Source organism: Hermetia illucens, chromosome 1, assembly GCF_905115235.1.
Source record: "Hermetia illucens chromosome 1, iHerIll2.2.curated.20191125, whole genome shotgun sequence".
Taxonomy (NCBI): domain Eukaryota; kingdom Metazoa; phylum Arthropoda; class Insecta; order Diptera; family Stratiomyidae; genus Hermetia; species Hermetia illucens.
The window spans coordinates 198,623,158-198,649,292 of NC_051849.1; the positions used below are offsets into that span (position 1 = coordinate 198,623,158).

The 26,135-nt window shown below is 40.1% G+C and overlaps 1 protein-coding gene across 9 annotated transcripts in view; it reads right to left on the reverse strand.

Annotated features, from left to right (window-relative positions):
• Positions 1–26,135, reverse strand: part of LOC119658491 (multidrug resistance-associated protein 1) — an 84,252-nt gene that overhangs the window by 1,522 nt on the left and 56,595 nt on the right. For 5 of the 9 annotated variants that reach the window (XM_038065967.1, XM_038065961.1, XM_038065954.1 and 2 more), the window contains 3 exons: positions 7,194–7,411; positions 6,596–7,099; positions 6,086–6,467 (listed from right to left, as the gene is read on the reverse strand). In XM_038065967.1, the coding sequence (XP_037921895.1) occupies positions 6,086–6,467; positions 6,596–7,099; positions 7,194–7,411 (1,104 nt within the window). Of the gene's footprint in view, positions 1–6,085; positions 6,468–6,595; positions 7,100–7,193; positions 7,412–13,463; positions 13,685–16,491; positions 16,713–21,156; positions 21,378–26,135 lie in introns of all 9 variants that reach the window. The other 4 variants (XM_038066007.1, XM_038065984.1, XM_038066000.1 and 1 more) reach the window with 3 other exon arrangements.

Consider the following 26,135-nt stretch of genomic DNA (forward strand, 5'->3'; position numbering starts at 1 on the left):
GCTGAGGTAGCGTCTGATGAGATCGCCTCTGCCCTGTGATCGAAACCGTCAAAGCCAAATACATAATTTTTTGATAGTCATGATTGATGGTTCTTACTTTGAGAACCATATTAAGGAAAAACTGTATAATTCACCGAAATACCGACCGTTGTTACAAGGATACGTAAAGATCTAAAGCTATATTTTAGTAGGCCCTCTATTCTCTTTAGACATTTCCAGACGACTTCAGACATTCACGACCATAGCCGGAAAGCCGTTGACAAAATTTACAGAACGAAAAAACTCAAACATATAAAAGAACATTTGGTTTCCAGATTGCAATCCCAAACTAGTAGTTTAAGATACGATCACAACTTGAAAAACCAACACAACAGAATTCCAACCAAGAACAACACTATGTAAAATCGCGGCAGCTGAGCTGATAGAAAACGCAAAATTAATATCCTATCACCCACCCGCTAAGAAATCAAGCATGCCGTAAAAACACTCGGAATAACAAAGCATCAGCTGAGTCATTAAAGAAGCTCCATTAATTTTTGTACAAAATCTGGATCATTGACCTTAGAAGAAATATAGCCGGCCAATACTAGTGGAGAAAATCAACAATTCCCCAATTCACGGCAGATATCCTAACGACCTAGGGAGGAAGGACAGCGGGCGGCAGTTGAGACAACAATGATTTGTACCTATTATATGACGATCCAGAAGCCGCCGTACATATTAATATTCGAAAGCTCGAGTGAGTAGGTCATGTCAACCTGCAAGATTTTCGAAATTGTGCGATTCCTCAGCCGAAAAAACTGGGGACAGAACGTTTGGAGGCCGAGATCGATACCGGAGCGTAGCGCCACAAGAAATTTAAAAGTCTGATTGTTTTCAACCACCCTTTTGATATTTTGTAGAGCCTTTCTAAAAAATATACTCTAGAGGTTAATCGCAATACTCAGCTTGAAGCAGTTGATCAAGTAGGGTATTTCCCAATCGCCCCCTCAAATCTCCAATCTTCGAATTCCTTTGTACTCTTGTTGGGAAGTCTGCTTTCTGCCAACAATAGAATGAGTGACTCCTAAGAGTCCTGAAAATTTTGGGACTAATATTCTCGAGCAGCTGTCACGACATTCAGTAGCTTGACGCAACGCCCCACCAACACCCTCCGATCCAATCATCTACTATAGTTCAAACGAGGCACATCGAAAACTTCCCAAAGTAGGATGATGGAAGAGTAGACTGTCCCAGCAGCGGAGACTCCGCTATCTACGAGACATATCATGGAGCTCACTCAGGAAAGAAAACAAGCAGCTGTTGAGTTTGAATTTCAGTGGGAACAAATTGCGATATTGACGAACATAGTCAAATCCTTAGAATCGAAGTTAAGAGATACCTGTACACCAACCGATCAGCAGCGCCAGCAGCATCTCCCAGCTGTGTCTCTGTCACAAATCTTGGCCGATTAAGTTGCCTCTTACGTAACAGTTGGTAGAATTGGTTAAATATTAGTTGATCCTTTGAAATTAAACTTTTACCGTGCCTCGGAGAGGCGCTTCCATGACTCCGCAGTCAGCAACATCTTATGTTACCGCTTCGGGACGTGGCCGGCGACCTGTGTAGCACCCGACAAATGAACATGTTGAGCGACAGCTGGGTCGCACAAGCGATCGATGTTGAACTTAGGGGTTCACAGCTCCCCAACTCTGCGAGTAGTGGCGGACGCAACAGGCAAGCGAACATAAGCGACTATCAGATGGTGATCCCTTTCGAGACCGAGGTCAGCATCTATCTTGTTGCGCACATCCAGAAGACAACTCCTAAATCTACTGCTGATCGTGAAGCGGTCGATCTGATTGCTCGTATGGCGTTGGTCAGTTTCTGTGCTCGAACAATGTGCGAACAGTGATGAGGCGGTGGAAGTTGCAGAAATTGACGAACCTTCCACCATTACCGTTACGGTCGCTAAGACTGTGCGTCCCCATTACATGAACGAGTAAGGTGTTATCAGATCCCACTCTGGCATTCAGATCACCCATTAGGATCCCAATGTCACCTTTAGGAAGCTTCCCCCGAACTGCGTTTGATTGCTCGCAGAAAACACCTTTCTTCAGTACGTCGGAGATCTCGTTTGGTACGTAGCATTGTACAATTGCGATGCTCCTTAACCTGGACCGAAATCTTGCAGTTAGAAGTCTGTCAGAAACTGGGTGTCAGATCAAGAGAGCGCGCCTTGCGGTAGCCGTCATAAGCAAACCGACACCGGATTTACGTCTGCTACCACTTGAACCCTCGCTACCGTTACCGAGGAGTGTGCGCACATTCCAGAAACCAATCATAGTCCGTGTTTGATAGCCAAAGGTCATTGTCGTTAGGTCAGTCCCCATGCCAGGCGTTGTTGACGCTTCGGTAGCTATAAAGTTTCAAAATTTGCAGTTTGCTAGCCCACAAATTTCAATTTCTTTTAGTCGCCTATTACGATAAGCAGGGAAGCCTTTGTGTGTATTCTTAACACCCAACTCACAGGGCAACCCAGATGATAGTCATCTTTAATTTGTCCCAATTAGTGTGGTGAGGGATTGTATTGTTGTTAATGAATACTTGTTTTTAAAGTTGTGAGGAAAAGGAGAATTTTGGGTTGAACTGCCAAATAATCGAATACGCATGTCATTGATCTGCATAACAGAACCTGCAGGCAATGACTGGTTCCCTCAAAGAATAGACAAGAGCTGAAGTAGGTGTATCGGGTAAGACCATTTCAATCTGTTTTTAAATTGATGTTGTTCGTAGATGTACTTGAATGGGGTAATCTTGCCTGAAAACGAGGTATTAGGATTTTAACTGGAGATTACCCAAGACCTTTAAGCCATGTTTCAGTTTCTCAGGTGGGAGTTGCATTTAATATAGACAGAGACTACCAGTATCGACAGTTTTAGTTTATGCTACACCAGAAGAGATTAGCAGTCTTTTGACCAGTAGGGCAATGGGGCTGTTGTTATCATTCCGGATAAAATTATATCGGGTGAAATTGATATTATGTCAAAGAGTAGTCAAAAGTTTGTCTCCGAGGATCGATGAATGGAAGGGGTAGAAGGCTTTACTGATTGCTGCGATGCGATGGCGGGCGTGACGCGCTCGAACTCCGATGTCGAGCAAAATCCCGAGAAGTTCAGCGCGTACGCCGTGAAAAGAAAGAATTCGCTATTGAGCTGGTCAGGGAAGCGGAAGATGCCGCAAATCGCATTCCTCCAAGCAGAACAGAAACCAACTTGGCCATTAATGCACTCAAACGGAGTAAAGCCGCTGCGCTTGCAGCTACCGCAAATCTGTTACTTCCACTTGTACGGAACTGTTCGGAATCCGAGACCTTTCCCAGAGAGTTAAAGAAGGGGATGATCGTCAAGACTCCCAAAAAAGGTATACGTTTTGAGTGTCACAAATGGAGGAGAATTTGTTGCAAAGATAATAGCGAAAATAATTGTGGAACGCATCAAAGAACATCTCGAAAGTTTGATTGGCAGAGAGCAGGCGGGCTTTCGCTCTGGATCCTGCTGCATTGACCACATCAACATCTTACGGATCATTTTGGAACAGTGGAGGAATTCAATGGACTATAAGCACGAGGCTGTCATACGGAAAGTCCCGGTTCAAATCTCGTTAGTGACAGTGGGATTTGTACCGTGAATTGACGTCGGATACCAGTCGACTCAGCTGTGAATGAGTACCTGAGTCAAATCCGGATAATAATCTCGGGCGAGCGCAATGCTGACCACATTGCCTCCTACAGTGTACTGTAGTGTACCGTTGCGGTCTTAAATGAAGTGCTCTAACACTCTTCAAGGCCCTGATCCAATATGGATTGGTGCGCCAACGATTATTATATTATGACATCTTTCCTCAAACACCTCGACTAAGTTGATGACATATGTTTGCTCTCTCATCGGGTAATGGACTTTGGGCAAAAGCTCTGAATTTGGAAAGAGAGGCAAGTAGAGTTGGACTGAAGATAATAACCAACAACACCAAGGTCCTCAGTCTGACGGGTCATCGCATTCTCCCTATCTGCATCAAAGGGAAGAGCATTGAAGGCGTCAATGAATTTGTATATCTAGGATGCATGGTTTCTGCTGACGGTGGCACGGCTTTCGCTGCCCTGTCTAAAATCTGGAAATACAGTTATCTCAACACCAAAATCAAGCCGAGACTGTTCTTTCTGTATTGCTATATGGGAGTAGTACATGGAAAGTGAAGCTCCAAGTTTTCGTCAATATCTGTCTGCGTCGTATCATCGCAGCATGCGTCGGCGTAAAGGTTTGGCACTCGTACACACGATGATCGGAAAGCGGAGTGGCAGTGGATAGGTCACACATTAAAGAGGAGTGACAATTGCATTGTTGGCTACGCCATGCAATGGAATCCACTCTCCCAAGCTGACCGACGTGTGCGTCGCCCCAAGAGCACTTAGTGCAGAACAGTAGAGGGCGAGTGCGAGCGTCTCTGGAAGTCGTAGGGGGGAGCTGAAGCACATTCCCGGGAAACGCGAACGATGGTGCATAGGTGTGTTTGACGCGCTATACCCCACTAAGGGGTGAAAGGCAACCATATATATATCATCTGGGCTACTGATGACAACAAAACTGCTACACGCAGAAACACTAAACTAATAGGTGAACAAATTTGACGCAGTAACCTTAAAGGCAAATTTCATAAATATGGAACAAAGTCAATGCTGGATACAAAGCATTACAATTCCGAATTAATTGCCTGATGGCACTAATTCGGAAAATGATTTCAAAATTCGGCGACAAAGAATTTACCTGAAAATTAACAACAAACAAACTCGGGCCAAATATGTTAGCGCACAAAAATAGAATTGGGATTGGGACGCATCTGCTGAGCGCTTTCCATACTACCGGGAGAGGCAGGCATAACGCCAATAATGAACCCAGGTTAACCATATGCAGTCGATTTACGAGTCAGTATAGGAAAACGGTTTGAGATATACAACCATGAATTCACAATCCCACTGGTTAGACTGTTTCAAAGCTTTTTCAAAGATAGGCTTTTCTATGTAAGTATGGAAAATGAATATTACTCTGATCTCCTGCTGATCAAGTGAGGACTACTGCGGGGATCCATTTTCCGATCAACTTCTTAAAAGATCGTGACAACTGACAGTCTGATCTCTATGAGCGGCATAAACTTGATCCGAATTTTCCAACGACACGCTTATCTTTTCCCCGAGTCTACGCCCTCGTAGCTGAACTATAAAAATGGATGAGGTCAAAACTCAAGTTTGTACTTTTCAAGGCAATCGAGATATAGGGGATCTAGATCGAAGGTGAGGATTAGATCTAAGGAGTTCATGAAATAAATTTCCTAAGTATTTTATTGGTCGTGAACTGCTCGTGGTTGTGCCCCGATGTAAAGTTTCAAGTATGTGCCCTGAAAGTTTCAACTTATTTGGCGAAATTCGACCTCCGAAAGAGATTCAATTTAGTATTGACACTAATCCATGTAGAAAGCGTTGTCGTTCCAATCAATGTTTCCTAATCAATACCCATCGTTCCTTTTCGCTTCTATCAAGCCATCATTTACTCTAGCTATGTTTTGTTAGGACATTGTTACATATCAATTTTGGAGTATGAACTTTTATCTGGTTGTCTGAATTCATTGGGCGCTGTTCTCAGCGTCGCCTTCACATCGTGTTTCCTTATCGCGTAGATTGATTATTCACATTCTCCACCTGAACCTTATTTAGCCAATTCTGTCAAAAATACGGTCAATAATGATTTATTCCTACTACTCCTTTCAAGAGAATTTGTAGGATGTTAACACTGAGCTATTCTGAATTGATTGTTTGAGGACATGCTAATCCGTTCTCTATTCATTAACAGATGATTTTAGCATTCTATCCTACACAATCTACACTTCTACCATCTACGAAGTTAGCTCAAAAGCAAAAAAATGCAATTTGTTCCTATGATCAATGATGGAATTTCTTATCGATAACGTTTTTGAAACTTTAGCAACTTACAGTGCTTTAGCAGCCCCTTATTCAATATCACATAAGTCTAAACTTAATCTACTTTAAACTCACCTGAATAAGATCATCGGTTTCTAAATCTACAGCGGCAGTTGCTTCATCTAATATAAGTACTTGAGTTTTTCGCAATAACGCTCGAGCCAAGCACACAAGCTGGCGTTGTCCAACTGAAAGATTCTCTCCACCTTCGGTGATTTCATGATTCAGACCTGCTGTCAATCCTTTGACGAAAGATTTCAAGTGGGCATGTTCAAGGGCACGCCATAATTCTTCATCAGAACACGTATTGAATGGATCCAAATTGATACGCAATGATCCTGAGAATAACACTGGATCCTGGGGAATGATTGTCAAACGAGACCGTAGAGCATGTAGACCAAGTGCAGAGATATCGACACCATCAATGAGGATTTGACCTTCAGCTGCTTCAATAATTCTATTGTGATATAGAAAATGGAGAAAATATAAGGTTGTATTTAGTAACATTCATTTCAAGGACACAATCAGATAATTTTCATTTTGAAATTCAGGGGGGCACTAAACTACTGAATGAAATTAACTTACCTGAACAGGGATAGTGTTAAGCTCGACTTTCCTGCGCCCGTTCGTCCTACAATACCAACTTTTTCACCACCAGTAACAGTGAAGGTTATTCCTTTCAATACTAAGTCTAATCCTTCCCTGTAGCGTACTTTGAAACCGCGGAATTCGACGGTGCCATTTTCTGGCCAATTAGGACCGACCTTTGAATTTTCCAATTCCCAAGCTGCCTCCTGTTTGGTTTCACTGTACTCTTTAATACGTTCAACCGCAACAATGTTCGTCTCAATATCGGATGTCATACGAACGAGCCAATTGAGTGTTTGGGTCACTTGTAATGCATAAGATACAGACAATCCGACTAAACCAGGATTGGTTTGACCACCTAGAACGGCGAAGAGTGCTGCGAAGAGAATGATGCAATTACCGACCATTTCAAGACGAACAGCAAGCCAACGATTGGCAATGATGCTCGGATATTTGCAAACTTGATTGGCATCAACCTTTGCATCAGATTCATCGATAAATCTGTAATGATAAAGAGGAGTTTGATTATTTTTTCAAATCAAGATTTTTGAGAGGATTACTTTGTATGATCTAAACATCCCATCAGCTATCTTACCTTTCTTGCACTCCATATGCTCGAATAGATGGTGTACCCGTTACTGTTTCACCGAAATGTGAATAAATAGGTGACCTGGAAACTGACTCCAGTCGCATCAACTGTCGAGATGTAGCCACATAAAATCTTTGAGCAAAGTAATAGAATATAGCGATAGGAACGACGACTGCGATAAATATTGGTGTTGATATGCTAATCACGACAATCGTTGCCAATACCTAAATTTTGGAAAGATTTTGTAGCATCATTTTGAAAGGGATAAAAGCCCAAAAATAACTCCAACTACTCTGGATGGTGTTTATTACTTGATTCATGTTAAACTACATAATAATGTAGAAAAATCCTTGTTCAGTTTAGATATAAAAGCAGTGATAGTGTACTATATCGGAACTGTGATGAAATGCATTTATTCCACATTGAATACTTTGATACATGCAATTTCCCAATTAAAATATTTAAAAAATAGAAATAATTCTAATAAATTGTTGGTGTGATCTCGGCGGGACCGATTCTAATTCTGATATTTTAAAAATGTTCTTCTAAGTTAAGATCGAATATGGTTTTGGGGGAGGCATATTTAGCTCTGCGTCCTAAAAATGTCATTGATGTATATTGTCTTTAATGGGAAGTGTGTGGAAGGATAATCCGAGGTAAGGTAATATGCATAGTTTGTGCGCATGGGTTGGACTAGCCGGAGGGTCGTAGCAACATGTCATGAACAATTGTAGTGGATCCTATTTCGAGCAATGATTATATAAGTGACCCCGGAAGAATTGCCGTGCTACAATGTTCTCATGAAAATAAAGACACTTGTTTATTACTATTAAATTCTCGATTAATAACTGAATAGAAAAACAAAAATTGCATTAAGCAAGCATTACAAGGGCGAGGGGCTAATAACTTGGAGATCATGCATGAAGCAGACACTTATTTGTACTGCATATACAATAAAGCAACTATGAAATGCATGAACTTAGTGACAAATATTTATTATTACAAGAAAAACATAAAAATACTTATCCTCGTAACACATAGTATCGACAGGGTTTTTTTTTTAAAGGAAAAAAAAAACCAAGTTACAAACCTTGGCCATGTGAGTGAACCCCCCAATTCACTCAAAGTATTTCCAGCTTATCGTAAAAGGCGACTGACAGAATAGAGACTCATGGGCCAGTAACCTGTAATTCTCAAAATGTCTTATGCTTCGGTAACGGCTATCATGCCTCGGAATCGGGCTGATCTTTCGACTACGACATTTTGCTTTTCCCAACGATATCGAGGTTTCTAAGAATGCTCGCATTCTCCAACTTTAGAGATACAATCTGTATATTCTGGGTTTAAATGAAGTGAAATGATGGGACTCTTCACAGTGCTTTTCTCTCTCTTGCGGAACTTCGCTATTGTACTCTGGCAAGCATCTCAGAAATAGGCGTAAGTCCGGTGCCGGATAAATGCTTACCGTATTCAGTAGGAGAGAGGTTTCACTCCAGGCAAATCAGTAACTGATCAGATTTTCTCTCTGCGGCAAGCGATGGATAAACTGTTGGAATATGGACATCAGTTGCACCATCTTTTCATCGACTTTAAAGCCGTCTATGATAGCATAGCCAGGTTAAAACTACACGGCCATGAGACAATTCGGTATCCTGACGAAATTGATAAGATTGACTAGGCTGACCCTGACCAATGTGCGAGGCCAGATAAAAGCAGCAGGATCAATCTCAAGACCATTCGACATCAACAACGGTCTGCGACAAGGGGATGATCTATCATGCGTCCTCTTTAACCTGCCCCTCGGGAAAGTGATCCGTAATGCTGGGGTAAATGCAAAAAGTACAATCCTCTTTAAGCCCACCCAACTACTGGCCTATGTTGACGATATCGACGTCATGGGAAGAACCACCCGAGACGTACAAACTGCCTTCATCCAGCCATCATCGAGCAGGTGGCGATTGAGACGAGATCTTGGGCTGTACATCAATGAAGGCAAGACAAAGTATATGGTGGCAACGTCAGCACCGAAAACCAACCAACCAACAACATCAAATGGTCAAGAATAAAGATATGAGAATACAACTTTGAGACCGTTGATAATTTCTCCTATCTAGGGTCGAAAATCACAACCGATAACAGCTACGATGACGAAATCCGCGCACGGTTGTTGTCAGCCAACAGAGCCTATTTCAGCTTACAAAAACTGTTCCACTCGAAACGTTTCACCATAGGGTCAAAGTTCTTACTGCGCAAGACAATGATCTTGCCAGTCCTCATGTATTCTTCGGAGACTTGGGTTCTTAGTAAAAAGAATTGCGAACTCTTGGCCGCGTTCGAGAGAAGAATCCTCCGAAGAATTTTGGGCTCCTACATGAGGATGGATGATTCCATAACCTACATAACGACGAAATCTATGAGCAATACCATGACCGTCAGGTTGTGGTTAAAATCCGGCTCAATAGGTTACAGTGGGCGGGTCACTTAATCCGTATGGATGAACATGATCCAGCCCGGAAAGTCTATGATGGCAATATCTATGGTAGAAAGAGAAAACGAGGCAGACCATGCGTGAGATGGAGCGATGGCGTAGGTCAAGACGTCAGACAGCTTTTAGGGATATAGGATTTGTGTACCTCGATGCAAAGCCGGGATGTCTGGGGTTCCTTGTTAAGGCAGTTGTTGCGCCGTTGATGATGATGATGAACATTCGATCCCAAGCTGAGCTTTAAACCCCACTTAAAGCTTACTGGGCAGAAAGCAGCGACTACCAGCTCAACACTGACAAGGATGCTTCCAAATGTAGGCGGTCCGAAACCCAGTCGACAATTATTTTTGTTGCGAGTCGTCAGTTCTGTCCTTCTATACGAGGTACCAATGTGGGCGTCGGCGATAAAAATCGCAGACAGCTTCAAGCTGCATATCGGTTAAGCGCGAACATGTTGGGCCTACTGAACAAAATCTAATGAGGCAGCACGCGTGATTACGGATCCCGGTGGATATTCTAACCGATGAGGCAAGTCGTCTGTACGAGGATCAGAAAGCGAGCCTAAACAAGCAAAGTGAGCGTATCAGGTCATTGGCTGCATGGCAAACAGCATGGGACCAAGCGGAGAATGGCCGGACGACACACAGGCTTATCCTAGACATAAGTATGTCGACTATGGAGAACCATGATGAGACGAGTTATGATCTGACTCTTAACCGGACACGCTGGATACAGGAATTACCTCTACAGGTTCGGTCTAGATGAATCGCCCGATTGTCCTACGTGTGAAGGTGCAGCCGAAAGAACACGTTTCTTCGCCTGCCCAAGAAACTCAAGGAAAAAGCTTGAAACAGAGCAAAATACCCGTTTAATGGTGAAAAATCTGATAAGATACAATGTGCAATCAAATACAGCATGGGACGCGGTAGTGGAACGAATCTACCAGCAGCGAAAGGCAACAGAAGCGTAGCGGTGACATAGAAGGGAAGCTACTGAAACTAACGCCACGCAAAGTAGTAGCAGCTCGTTTAGAGTGAATAGCTAAGATCTGAACAGCCCCGTGAAACAATACCAGAACGGGGGTCCTGCGGGGAGAGTGTGGAGAAAATATGGGAGCTTTTAGTCGGTAAAAGTCTGGCATGTGTATCCTAGATTCCGGATGGGTATCCATGATGTATTTCCCCCAGTCAAAAACAAAAAAAGACAGACAGACATTGAACGGATTTTAATAAAAATACAACGTCAAATACAAAGCACCGACGATCAAACATGGCGGATCCCTGATAGTATGGTCTCAAGCTAAACCAAATGTGTACTCTTGGAAATTATCTTGCCTCATGGCCACAATAAATTTTTATGGACGACAATGATCCGAAGCTTTCGGTTCGAATAATGAATAGTTCACTGGCCGGTTCAATGACCTACACAAAATCATGACAAGAAACCTATCGAACATTTTTGAGAAATTGTCGGCAAAAAGATCTGGAAGCGTCATTTTATGAGAATGACCGACCTGTACACCGCCACTGAGGAAGCGTGGGCGGGACTTCTAATGAATCTGATTATTCAGCTTATTGACCCCATACATTATCGTATTATTACTTATTGCTGTGATATACGACTTGTTAATTTTTTCTTTTTTTTTTTCCGGCACTGTATACCCTTTCTCGTGTGAATGTTCGATTTTATGAGGTAGGGAGCAGAAGGTAGGAACTATCTATTTATACGCGAGACCTATATTAATTGAGAAAAACGACATAAATGAAATGCCGAGTCAGAAGAATCAAAGGTGACAAAGCCCCAGATCCAGACAGAATCCTAAAAAAAAAAAATGAATCTGGTGGTAGGAACTAGGGACCGAATTTGATAAACAATTCGAAGCATACCTAAAAGAATCTGCCCACCTTAAGATTGTGGTCGTATTACATTATTTGCCTGTCGGATATATAGCGAAGCGATACTGGGTGCACTGAGAGAGAGCGCAACCAGCCACAAGGCCGGTTAGAGGGAGCCGGGTGTTGTAGGAGTAGTTGGGATGAAATTGACGGATTATCTTATTTCTTGATCAAATCCAATCACGAACGGCAAAATGACCCAACACAGTGGAATTCCTGAAGACAATCGTTTGTCGAAATTCTCGATGCTCAGCAATGTTGAAAGCTTTCAGTTTCGATTGGAAGCCAATTGATCAGCGGAAAATGACAGACAAACAGGAGAAGAACGCGTCCTATCCGTCAGCAGTGAAAGCAGGGGGCATGTGAATTGTCCAACATAAAACTCCTCAAATGGAACGACCACCGAAAGGTGTAGAAGACTGTACAGGACTGATTCCTCCTGTCAATATAACTCGAAATGCTATGAGCATTATCGGTGCACCAGCAGGAAGTAATTCCTATTATTCGCCAATAATAAGTACAATTTGTCGCTTCCCCGAGAATGGAGCAAACGTTGAGGTTCGCTTCGGTGGTCTTGCCGGAGGACATCGAAGAATAAACAGGAGCTAGTTATGCAACAACCACAACCAACTGCCTCATCTCTGTCCTGGGTGATGTAAAATAATTTTGGTTTTGGCCTAAGTTGGCACCTATTTGTTGGTGATCCGGACCAATTGAAAAAAAATGTTTCTCACTTTTTTGTGCTACATCTTCCTCCTTTTTTGAAAAAAGTGTGACTTATGCTCGATTTCATTCGAACCCACTTTGGTGAATAAACAGGAGCACCTGGCTACCATTTTGATTACACTGTTACCAGGATAGAGATGAGTCTGACATTTAGCCGGATTAGCCAGGATCATCCACTAGGGCTAAGTTATCCCAAAACCTAAAGAAAAATGACAAAATTAACTGTGAAGTTTTCGTCACTCTCACCGGACAGCTCACAGATTGTTCCCCACTTCACTAAACGTCAGCTCCGTCTTTTGGACGTAGTGGAGATTTCAAATGTTCAGATCCCCTGAATTATTGTGCAGCAGGTGTTCGATGACCGCTGTCTACACGGTCATCCCAATACCCAGCATTGATTTTCCACACAAAACTTATTAATTCGTAAACAATGAAGACTTCTCGCCGTCGTTAGGATTTGACATTAAATTATAGTGAGAAATTCGGTGGAAAGTCTTTACAGCGAACACCATGGCTGAAAACCTTCACGTCCCAAAAGTTTCTACTTTCTTTTACCATCGGTCAAGTAATCACACCCTTCTCTAAATTAACGTTATTTTCCTGGCCGTATTGGCGAAACAAATTTCATGTGTGTCCGAAATTTCACAAAACTGCAATGATGCCTCTGCTTGAAGGGAAATACGCTAGGAGTTAATGTGGTCCACACAGCGCTTTATCGCGATTATTACTCTGATTTGACACAGATCCAGGCTGCCATACAAATACCTTTGCCACCAGTGAGACCTCCTCTTGCGAAGTACTTTAACCAGCAATCAATCCAAACAATTCACCTATTCCCTTCTCGTCCGAAACCGAACCTAACCTACACAGCGAGCAATCCTCATCCATTATCTCAAATGGAATCTTTAAGGTACCTAATATTATTTAGTAATCAAAGTCTCTGTCTGAGGCAGAAAATACCCCCTGTAGTCTTCAAAATATTTTATCAGAATTTTCAAATTTTAGCGTCAGGTATAAGATAGAATAGGTGTGAGAATAAATGGATATTCAAAATATCAAATAGTAGAAGCTTCAATTTTATTTGAAAATTTCTAATAGGACCCAATTTCAATTTTGCCATGTATGAATAAAAGCAATTCCCACAGAATCATCTAAAATGTTTATTTTTACCTCACAAAGGCATTCGAAAGATGCTAGTAAATCATCCGGCAAATCATTGTCCAGGATTTCAACATCTACAGAAAAACGCGATAGAATCCGACCAGTTGGATTTCGATCTAGAAATGACAAAGGGACATGCAAAATTGTCCGGAGAAGTGCTTTGTGGATATTAGTAGCTGCATATAAACCACCAAGCGTTGGCAGCAAATCACTGAAGTATGAAACGAAAGCTGAAAGTATAACATTTCTCTCGTAATCAATATTTGAATATGCATTTGTCAGTGGAGCAAATAGGGTGAGTACAACAGTTCTTGGGTCTAGTTTATTGAGAAGGAATATCGAAATCATCATAATTTTGAGGATGCCAGGAACAATTTCCATAGTTTCCAATTGTTTCAAATTTTTCTCCATACATTTCTGCAGGTATTTCCTACGCTACTACTCGTCAAAATACTACGAATTAATGCCAACCCTTAATATTATATTATTATCCGTAAAAAGTAATTTATATATATACATATTATATGTTATTTTGCTGTTCCCTTATGTAATAATTTTATCACGTTAATGGTATTGCTAATAGGTTAGTTATTCGCATAATACGTCCCTTAGGCACCTCAACAAAATGCCGATTCATATGCACATGGTTTGAATGGTGTACAGCTTTGACAAATAATTTTTTTGTTGGAGATATGCCGAAAGGAAAGCAGAGTTATAATATTGTACAATTACTTTTAAACACAAAGATAGCGCGACAACAATACTTGCATGTTATTAGTTTCTATTCTCAACTACATACTATATTTGCTATGTCTCGTCTAAATACTTTTCGAAAAGGATGAATGTGCCGGGGTCTTATGAGAATATAGTCGATTTGCGTTTTACTATTCCCAGTATAGAATGTAGGAAAATGAGGCAGCCGTTTGGTAAACCATGTATTCGCAATTATAAGGTCATGACATGCTCACAATGTCATTAAACGGTGTATTACTAAATTTGGTCCGTTAGCAAAGGGTGCACAAGTTAAAAATTGGACGCTGAAATAAAGTGAAAAAAAATTAAAGCATTCAGGGGACAACGACTACTAAGGAACCGTCTAGAACGAGGTTAAGAGGGGCACAGCCTAGGAGTAGGGTGTCAAAAAAGGTCATGTTCATTTTATTATAGTAATCGTTTTTGTGTATTTGGTCCCGTCGAAAACTAACTACATCGTTAAATACTCTTAAGGAAGGATCGATAGTTTTTCGAACAACAAAATCCTAAGCGATTTAAGCAAAGCTGATCAAGTATGATAGAACATATCCACCACGTGCATGCCTGTCGGCGGTTTTGTCTCGATGTTGTACAATTTGGCCACGGTGGCACCTAATACTACACGTGATTTGAATTCGGAGAAACCGGTGTTCAAACGTAGTACTATTTTACCGAGAACACCAGTAATAAAATCAAAGAAGGGTGAGCTAAGCAAATGGCTGGACCACAAAACGATAACAACACCCACCGAGTTTGCCCAAGAGGGGCGAAAACAGTAGGTGCTCCAGGACCACGAAAAAGACCTATTATATCTTGGCGCCAGGAGTTAGATTGTGTTTCATTAGATCAAATTAGGTCTTGACTTACCCTTGAATTCGAGAGTGTTAATATTTTGTTTTCATCATTTGATCTTCTTAAGTTCTTTAGTTGCGGTTAGATGATCGATTTACAACAACAATGGAACATTGTACTTAATGTAGCAAAGTGTTTGTTCTTTTTTCAAGTGTGTTGTACAATCTTGTTTTTAAAGTCCATAATATTTCTAGTCTGGATTCTCTAGGTGGAGAATAGGCAACATGAGCACTTAACATAAATCAGTTCTTCGTTGCCCTTTCTATTGTTTGGCCCGATGAAGTTAGTACTTTGGTAGGAATACTCCTAAAAAGCATCTTCAATTCTGTCGCTTTCGCCTAAAAATCATCCCACCCTCAACAATCTAGAAGATTTCCGTATTGAAGTTTGGATTTTTGGATAAATGTCAATTGCTTCTAATGCGCTGCTTCGATAACAAAGAGAATTTTGATGCGAAACAACGTCAATTTGCCGCTCGTATTCAATTAACTGCTCTTACGCAATTTGAACCAAATATGTTTACCCTACAGTCAGTAAAAATAGAAAGGAATCTCAATACAAATAGGAAAAGTGTGATGAGACCTCAAACTAGGAATCTTGCGTTTAATATATATTATTGTGTTCCGTTCAACTTTCCTTGTGACTTTTCTCCTAAATCCTAGCCAGGTCCGTAAATAAATCCCTCACACGGGAAAATAGTATCGACAACGGAATACAATACATATGCTTTCAGATATCATTATGGATCTCCAATTTTCACTAAACAAGAAATTTGAGAAAAATGATGTAGAGGTACTACATAAAATCTAGAAATCAAATAATTTTACTGATTATTTAAATATTTAATTTTTTTCACATATATGAGGCGTTGACCCAAGATTTTACGAGATAGTCAATTTTGGTGCTCGTCGCTCGTCGCCTCATATATGCGAAGATATGTCAACCGAGGATAGCAAACTGCATAGTTATAATGCAACTTACTTCAAAATACTTCTGTAAATTTAGAACCTAAGGAATTGCTATAATACATGCGGTCAATTGTTTAGGAAATAAAATAAAACAAGCTGCGTTGAGTAGTCTCCACTCATTCAATATGAATTAATAGGAAGTCCGCCCCGAGGCCTGAAGTGAAATTGTTCTGATTTGTTGGTGTTCCACAAATATAATGAAAATATAAGTATAATTTACGCTAAAGTAAAAAATACTTAAATAGTCTAGACAGTAAAGAAGAGCAATAAAAAATTAGAAAGTGAAGGTGGAAAATGTGTGTGTCTATAGGGAAGTAAGCAAATAAGAAACAGAGGGTCAACAAATAGTTATTAAATTATCAAAAACTTTTAATTATTGTTAGGTTTTTTTCTGATAGGAATTAATCTGTCAAGTGTAAATAAAGCCGGTTAGCACATAACTACCTAAATCATTAATTTTTTACCTCATATAGACAGTAGCTAAATACTGATAAAACTTCCGGCAAAACACTGTCGACGACTTCGATATCTTTTGAAAAGCGAGCTAAAATTCGACCCGTCGGATTCTTATCGAAGAATGACAAAGGAACGCGCATGATCCCTTGAAGAAATACTTTGTGAATAACAGTAGCTGCATATAAGCAACCAAGTTTTGGCAACAAACTACTGCTGAATGAAATTATAGCTGAAAGTATAATATTTATCTTGCAATTATTATTTTAAAATACGATTGTCAGTGGATTGAGTGATGTGAAAAAAGATAATTTATTGAAGAAAAGACACTCTTTTTAATATATTTGAGACTACTGCAGCTAATACACAGTAAGGTTTCTGGACCGATTGTTTCATCTTAAATTTTCAATTGAAGTGGCGCAATAAATAGTCTAGTCTCTCCATATGTTATGTTTTTGGCATTTTGGCAAGAAAATATAGTCACCGCACCGATTTTATTGAGAATTATATTATTATATTCAAATAACATGCATTAGGACTGAAAGGGCAAATTATTTACAATTAAAACTATGAAAGTTTAGAGTATGTAGCTTTCGCTATCAATATTGTCGCTGGAAACTCCAGAATATTATTTTATTTACTAAATATGATACAGAGTATCTGTTCCCCATCTACCGAATAGGTTAGCGTTTTTTCTTGATCCTAATAACCACAATAGTAACCCTATTGCAATATAGATTTATAACCACAATAGTCGCCTTATCATCGTAATGTCTTCACTAATTGAAATCTGAATAGAATCTTTTAAAAACGGAGAGAAACTCCAATTAAAAATATATTCCAGTGACTTTAGTGATTTCAGTGATTTACGACAAAGATCAAAAAATAAAACAATAACCTCTCTCACTAGTGTTAACTACCAAATCATACCTGCACCCCCTCGATGATGGCTGTGAACTTTCAACGAAAGTTACAGGCGGAGAAGTGTGTAGATGAGTTTTTGGCGACATAAATCCGGAACCCCAAACTCAAGAAAGGTAAAGCGCTGACAGCGCATTTGTTTAAAAAGCTGATTTTCACGGAACCCGAGGACAACATATTGGAATCACTAATGCCATATGTGAAGGAGACGTTGGTGGACTTAGACTTGGCAACAAAGAAAATTGGGTTAAAAGTCATGGAATCCAACATAAAAACCAACGAATTCAAAACAAAAATCGTAACCCAATTACGAACCAACGGACAATTCAGATAATATTTGCCTCTAGGAGAATATGTCGATAAACTTTGAAAAATTATAATTATGAAATGAAAGCTTTATAAAAAGTTTCTTCAAAGATATCGCAATAGAACAGATGAATCTAATAGATTGACAAAAAAAATACCATATACAGTAAAATCTCGATAACTTGTGTGGTCGGGATTGATGCTTTGGCATGGCACTGTGCTTATTTTTTAAGGTGGGGAATCCATTATAAAATCCGTAAAAATAAATCATGACATTTACCACGCTGAGCTATATGGTCGGTATGACAAATCAACTTCATCAACCGAAAACTGCAGCGGATTTGTCGAGCGACTGGAAGAAACGAAACTACTGGAAGAACTGCTAATCTATAGGGGTGATCAAAGGGTAGTATAAGTCCCAGGGTGAAACATGGATTGATACCCACGATGGAGCATAAAGCCTGAGGAATGATTGCTGAGCCAACACCAACAGCTATATTACCAAACCTTATCTCCATCTCCACGTGGTGATCGCTGGGAGTTTATTCTTAATGAAAAACTGCAGACGGAAAAGGAGTATGACATCAAAATCTTACTTGGAGATTTTAACAGTCAAGTAGGGATGGAGCCCGTATTCATGCGATACGTCGGGTCCCATAGCATAAATCAAAATACAAATATCGCACGAAATGATTGTTGGAAAAACCTGGTTTGCGCGAAAAGCGGTCCACAAACACATGTGAGCCTCTGCAGATGGGACCACTTTCAACCAAATTGACCACGTGTTGACTGAACGCCGACACCTCTCAGCGTTAATGAATGTCAGAATTCGGTTTGGTTCTCGATTATTTGAACGATGTCGATGTGTTGTCAAGAATGCGTTCAGAAACCTTCAATCTTCATTCGGGCGATAATTTAAACAGTTTGTTGAACGGCGTTTCCAGTCATATTGTATTCTACCTTCCTAAATAGCGCGATTGCAAAGCTCACTAAGTCAGCCTATTTGATACTAACTAGGTGCGACATCGTCAGGTTCTGTTGCTTGCCCCGATTTCCTTCGTTTGAATGCCTTTTCAACTTCTGTGGCACGAGAGATGGAATTTCGGCAATGCTTGCGGAAGTGGTGGATGAGCAAATACTCCTGTTGAAATCTGCTTAAAATATTCCTGTCATTTATCCGATGCGACTCGTCAGTCGCTAAGAAAACTACCGGTATTGTCACAAACATAACAGAAGTGTTCATATCCTGTGCTAGACCATGTCGGCTTTTGACAAGTCGATGCAGCTGTCTTTCGCTGATCCGAGTGTCCAGTTTGTCAAAAAGATCTGTGTACTGAGCCCCTCGAGCGTTTGCTTTCATTGCTTGAAAGAGAAACAAATAACGATGTCTTATATTTTTTTGTTTTCGGTTGGGGGGATCCTTAGTCAATAAAAAAATAAGACCAAAAGACCAACCGCAGAAATGACAGTGGCTATGTTACCATACTACCCATACTACGTATGGGGAGGAGAGGATATTTTCTACGAGGCAGTAGAAGGAACCTTCGAAGCCTGTCCCAGGTATTATATCAAAATCTACTTGGAGCCCTTATGCAATAGAAACGTTGACTCCCATAGCGTATACAAAATTACCAATGACAGCGGACTGCGGATTATCTAACTAGCGGTGCCGCACGAAATAGTTGTTGGAAGCTCCTAGTTTACGGAGAAAGCGGTCCACAAACATACGTGGTCCTCTTTCAACTAAATTGATCATATACTAATTGAATCACCTCTCAGTCTTGATGAATGTCAGACAATGATGGATGTAAGTTACAGCCAGGAGCTGATGGAATTATGGCCTTACAGCCGAATTGGCTAAATATGGAGGCGATCAACTATACCAAGCGCTCAAGTTGAACATCATCGACCCATATCAGAGAAGCTCACTCCAAGCAAATCAACAACAAATCAGATTTCCCTGTGCGGTAAGCGGTAGAAAAACTGTTGGAATATGGTCATTAGTTAACCCATCTCTTCATCGACTTCAAGGCCATCTATGATAGCATAGCCAGGCTAACACTGTATACGGCCATGAGCAAATTCGCTATCCCGACCAAATAGATAAGACTGAATACGCTGACCCTGACCAAAGCAGCAGAATTACTCTGGAGACCATTCAACATCAACAACGGTTTAAGACAAGGAGATGCCTTATCATGCATTCTCTTTAGTCTGGTCCTGGAAAAAGTGTTCCGAGATGCTGAAGTAAATCCGAGATGCACCATCCTCTTCAAGTCTACTCAACTATATAGATCATCGACATCAATATAATTTCATGTAGATCAAGCAGGCGGCGCGAAATATTGGGCTGTACATCAATGAAGGCAAGACGAAATATTTGTTGGTAATGTCAACACCAAAAACTAAAGAGGTAACAACATCAAATAGCACTGGTCAAATAAGAATAATAAAGATAGGTCACCACACAACTATGACACCGTTGATAACTTTTCTTATCTAGGATCGAAAATCACAACCGATAATAGCTACGACGATGAAATCCGCGCACAAAAACTATTTCGTTCGAAACGTTTCACCATAGACAATGATCTTGTTAGTCCTTATGTATTTCTCGGAGACTTGAGTTCTTAGCAAGAAAAATTACGAACTGTCAGCCGCGTTCGAGAGAAAAATTCCCCGAAGAATGGTTGGCCATCTACATGAAGATGGACGATTAATCCGTTTGGGTAAGGAAGATCCAGCCCGGGGAAGTATATAAGGACAATATCTATGGTAGAAAAAGAAGACCAAACCCTGCTTCGGATAGAGTGATGGCGTAGGTCAAGCGAAAACTTGTAACACAAGTCTTCGCCAAACGCAGCTTTTTATCAAAAAACTTCAACTTTGTTTTGCTTTAGGAACTTAGGGTGATATAAGGCATGATATGGAGCACGATATGATTAGTGGTAGCCGGGGGGGGGGCGACCAACACACTGCTCCCAAAACAGAGGTGAGGTAGCCTCTGGTGAATTTCCTCTGTCCTGGAGGAAACCATTAGGTATAAGTGAGGGAAAATGGGGCGTTTGCCTAAAAGGAGGATTTCATGCATCAAAAACGTGGAGATCATATCATCATACATTAAACGCTTTTTAACTATATACAAAGTACCTTATTTAACAAAACCTCAAAAACGTTAGTAGCAAAGATGATACCCTTCAGTGGTGTGAGCAACTTGCCCATTGCTGGTTTGACGTTGTCAATTACATTTATTCATTGTCGAGCTAAGATCACGTATAGGTCTAGTGTCTTGGGAAAAAAAGCTTAGCACGAAAACAGTAGAAAAAAGGTGTCAAATTATTATGAATCTATACACATATCACTAGTTCCGATATTTTACACACAAACTGGCATACATAGAAAAATAAAAAAAATTAGAAAACAATGAGCAAAATTAAAAGTCCTTTTACCTCAAATAAACAGTAAATAGAATCAGAAATATATCTTGGCATACTATTATCAACGGATTCCATATCTTTGGAAAATCGTGATAAAATTCGACCCACTGGTGTTGTATCAAAAAATGATAGTGGTGAACGAGAAATATTTCTCAAGAGAATGGCATGTAGTACAACAGCAGCGTGCAAACACCCAAGCCACGGTGTCAGATCACATAGAAAGGACGTGAAAGCTGAAAAACAACCATTGTTTAGTATGTTATACATATAGATGTATGAAATGGAGAAAACATAGAATATGGTCAGGAAAAAGAGGTATATATGTAAGAAGCATGCACTTGGTTTAACAATGTGGTGTTTACAGAGGATTAGCATTCGACTTTGAGGGGACGACAGAAGGTCAAGTGTAATAGAAACATAGAGGTTATGAATATACAACACGTATGACTGATTGCAAGCCTTATTATAATTAGTAGAAATAGAAACCTCTGAGTTTGTCGTGTGTCCATGCCTGGATGAAAGCCAGAGGTTACTTTTATATTGCATTATATAGGGTAGGGTCTATTGCCCTTCCAGATTTAGATTGAGCAACAAAATTTAAGGCTTTCCATCTACAAGAAATATTTAGAAGCTTTTAAGTGTAAATAATAAATTGTGGACTCTTTTACACTTTCAATACATAACTGCTAAACACCTACTGAAATGTACTTCACAAAATACAATAATTCCACAATAAAAACTTTATTTCTACAAATGATAAACTTGGGACAATCTTCTTCCTCATGAAAATTGACTCTACAATTTAAAAGAACATGCAGTTATTACGATTACGCACTTAATTGGTGAAACATTTAATTAATTACTTGTTGAAATAAAAAAAAATGTTTGGAAAATGGAGACTGTTTTACCGTAGGCTTCACTGCTGGTCGGAGCAAAGCCGGTAGCAAGGAGTTTCTTCCTTATTGGACTACTAAATGCACACTAGTGTCCACATATTAAATAGTTTTTCGTTACTAAGATTTGTACATACAACTTTGTCTCATATGACATACTAGTGGTAGGGGTGGTAGGGAAGTAATTTTTTTTCAAAAGAAAAACCCCTGAAGTAATAAAAATAAATTAAAATCGATCCACTGTCTGATGGCCATACATGATTGATTTATGGAAAATCATGAATTTAAATCTGCAGTCGTGAAATTTTGTAGAGTATGGAATTTGTTAAGCCTGACGAATGTGGTGAATGAAATGATTCGCGCGGTCATCAATTAATACCTTTTGGAGTATCAAGTAAAATATCACAAACAGCACTCTAAAATTTGGTGTTATTCCCTCTCTCATAAGCAGAAGCGTAATGGCAACTTTCCTGTTAGACTTAACAAAATCGGAGCAGTTTAAAATGGAATTTTGATTAGGAATTTATTGCACGCCAAAAATATATTTTAGAAGAATCACATTGAAGCAAATGGTAGGAAATATCAGAATCAAGAATTAGGCATTAGCACTGATGAAGGAGGCACGTGGTCCCCGCAACAATTGAAAGGAAAATAAAAAATTTACAGAATAAGGAAGAAAACCTAGTTCTTTCCTTAATTAAGAATCAAGAATTTAATTGAAATTTGCCGAAAAAAAAAACTTACATGCAAAGAACTGCAAAACTTTTCATATCCGAAACCATCAGATTCGACATTCCGGCTTGTTTCATCATGAGATTCATAAAAAGTAAGGCTGCGGGTGAGACAAAGCCACTGAAAAATTCCGACCCACTTGATGTGGCTACGTTCGGGTGGTTTAACGTGAGTTCTTGCCATTTAGGCCTAATTTCACGGTCTGCTTAAGACACGGATTGATTTTGTGACCACAATCAGAACCCTGGTGTGACAAGCAACAAGAGTACTAGTCTATATCGAGTGCATGGCTCAGCAGTCATACTGGCAGAAGACATACCTATATTTCTATCGAATTAAGGAGTGTGACACCCGAGTTGTAAGAGCAAGTCCACGTTTGAGCCCCGAAGGTCTCTTGTCCGCGATGTGGGCGTAACCACAACTTCATGAAATTCCCACTAGGGGGGGGGGCATATGCAAATAACCGGATCGAGGTCGCATGCCACAGAAATTGTCCTGAGACATATAGTGATTCACAAGTCCAATCGGATCATCGCTTTTCGAACATATTATAATATATTTATTTATAATATATTCTAATATAAAATGCCGGTGCAATGCACCAGAGTTTAAAATAGACCGATAATATCAATATGAGTGTAGAAATAATGCCTAGTATTTTAAGGAAGAACGGTTTACGGGGCCGGGCAAAGTTTAGAAAACCAATGTTGTCTAAACCCCATCGGAAACTAAGGCCCGAGTTATAGCCTTTCCGAAAAATAATCAGTAGATTTTTCAATACGTTATAAAAGATATGGCCCAGATCGGCGCTAATCTTCGATATGATTAAGCGGGCCTATGGAGAGGCTGATATAGGCAGCTCAAGCGTTTTAAGTAGCACAAGTTGTTTCGGGAGAAGATGTAGCTCATCGCGGCTGACAAACGAAAGAAAACAAAATCTGGTGTTTCCAGTAGACCGGGAAACGATACTCCAAAGTTCGGAGTGCCACACAATCTTTTCATTTGAAAAAGGCCCGGATGAGGAAATCCAAGGTGAAAACCACGTTTCTGGTCTTTTTTGATCATTGCAGCAAACCTTGAATGCGCAGTTTTACACATAAGTGAACCGGGTTTGACCGGACAGTTCATGAAAGCTTCACCACGAAAATACGCCCTACAATACCGCCATATTCATGCGGGAGTGGTTGGCTCAGTATGGCGACTCAGGCGAAATTTAAAATTGCTGTAACTTTTGAAAATTACATCGGAAGGTGCCATAACCCTTACATAAAATAACTTGAGCCTCTCTTGAACCATTGAATAACAGAGCATCAGTCCCCTTCACGCCGTCACCAGAGTATATCAAATCATTCCCGGAAGACCGACACGAGAGCGGTACGTTGATCAAAAATGTTTTCTTCTTTCCTTATTTCTAAGCGCAAACAAATAACAAAAAATATCGAAACGGGAAAAAAAAGCATGGTAGATTGAACGTGCCTCAAATATTGCGTTTTTGCGAACCAGTTGAATTTTTCGGAGAGGATATTTCCGACGACGAAAACGATGCGATGGTTTCTGAAAACTACGGAAATTCGTGGTAGAAGGTCAACCTTGATGATTGTTTTGCCGAAAGTAAAAAAAACAACTGTTTCCGCGGGAATGACATACGAATACTAATGACAATTTGCAGAGGCCAGAGATAAAAATGCATATAAGCGCCCGGTTACCATAAACCAACTCCCAGGAAAGCCCTGGGAATATTGTGTTAAATCTATTAGGCGCGAGTAAAAATAACCATGTATAAGTAAAAGAATTGTGGGGACAAGAATTCGGCATACCATTACGTAAAGTATCGATATCGAAAAATTCATTTCAATTCATAAGCTCCAAGATTCGATTTGATCATAAAAACACCCGTCTAGGAAGACTCGTTATTAAAAACTTTGCATCTGTCCGAGAAATCTGGGATATTTTCGTAAAAAAATTGTAACAAATTATTTCCCAAGTGAATTTCTAATTTGTAATGACTAATGAGATGAGCGATGGCCCAACGATCATCTTGAGTAGCTGGAGAGGACGAGATGGGAGAGCTACCCAAAAACCTAAAAAGATGGCAAAACTGACCGTGAAAGTTAGCTTGCATATACTGAAGCTCCATCGAAGTGTTCCGTCAACATTAACTTGTATGCCTCTATGCTTCCCAGGCTCGGGAATGTGGGGACGGGGGTCCTTTGAACACTTCGATCCCCCTCGTGTCATCATATAAAAATTCACGTGTCCTTTTAATGGATGCGTGGGTCTGCTCCGGATCTTGAAAATTCCTCAAACAGGGGATTCACCCGAACCTACCGACAAACCAACACGCGAGTTAAATATGAAAGATGAAGATAAAAAAAAGGGCTCCACCGCGCGGATGGAGTCGTATAGCTCCGGACCCGAGTGCCGATTCACGACGGACTGATGACTTGATGTTTCTCCTGCTTCAGATGTGTGATGAGGCGTGACTTTAAGGTTCCCTCCTTGGCTTGGCATCCCTATGCCATTCAATTAGGGGATTCCCCTTTTTAATAAACATTAACCATATCCCGCTCAAAAACAATCGACGGATGGTCTAGGGGAAAGCTACCAATTGGTAGTTTTTTTAGATTAAAAAAATTAATCATTTTAAATATTAAATGTCGGATATAAACGAATATCGAGATGGGAATTGGGAAATTGGAAGGAGGTAAATTGGGAAAACTAGAGGATGTTAGAACGTGTGAAAACGAAGGAATATTGCATCTTATTAAATGCATTCTCCCGTCAGATTGTCCCTGAACAAGACAAAGGAAATGTTGCATATGTCACAAAGCCGTGGACACTACAAACTATTGACAAACAGTTGTTAGAAACTTGCGACCGATTTTTTTAAAGAGTGTACACCAATCGAAACCGGCGTGAAATCGTTTTGGTGACGACGCTAAAATCATCTATATGTTAAAACCGCGTTACCATATATTGGAAAAGCTCGGTTGAACGTAGTGAAAGTGTACAATAATAGTAAGGACGAGTTTTCAGCGAGCCCATTCATAACATTAATAGGAATATGATGCGCGATAATCGATTAACTTCTGCAGAAATCTTCACCGAAATGAAAAGGAGGACTTCGGCATAACAATGGTCAGCACACTTCGTAAAAATAAGCGTCAAATTACCAAATCTTATTGGAGAAATTGTACGATCGGTACGAAACGAAATAAAGTGGTATTGCTATCCTCTCTTAGACATAAAACGGGTAGAAAATTCGAAGAAAATTATAAGCCCGAAATCTTAGTTTTTACAATAGAACTTAATATGGTATCGACGCGTTCAACGATTTGTGTGGGAATTAACAAGTGGACCATGAAA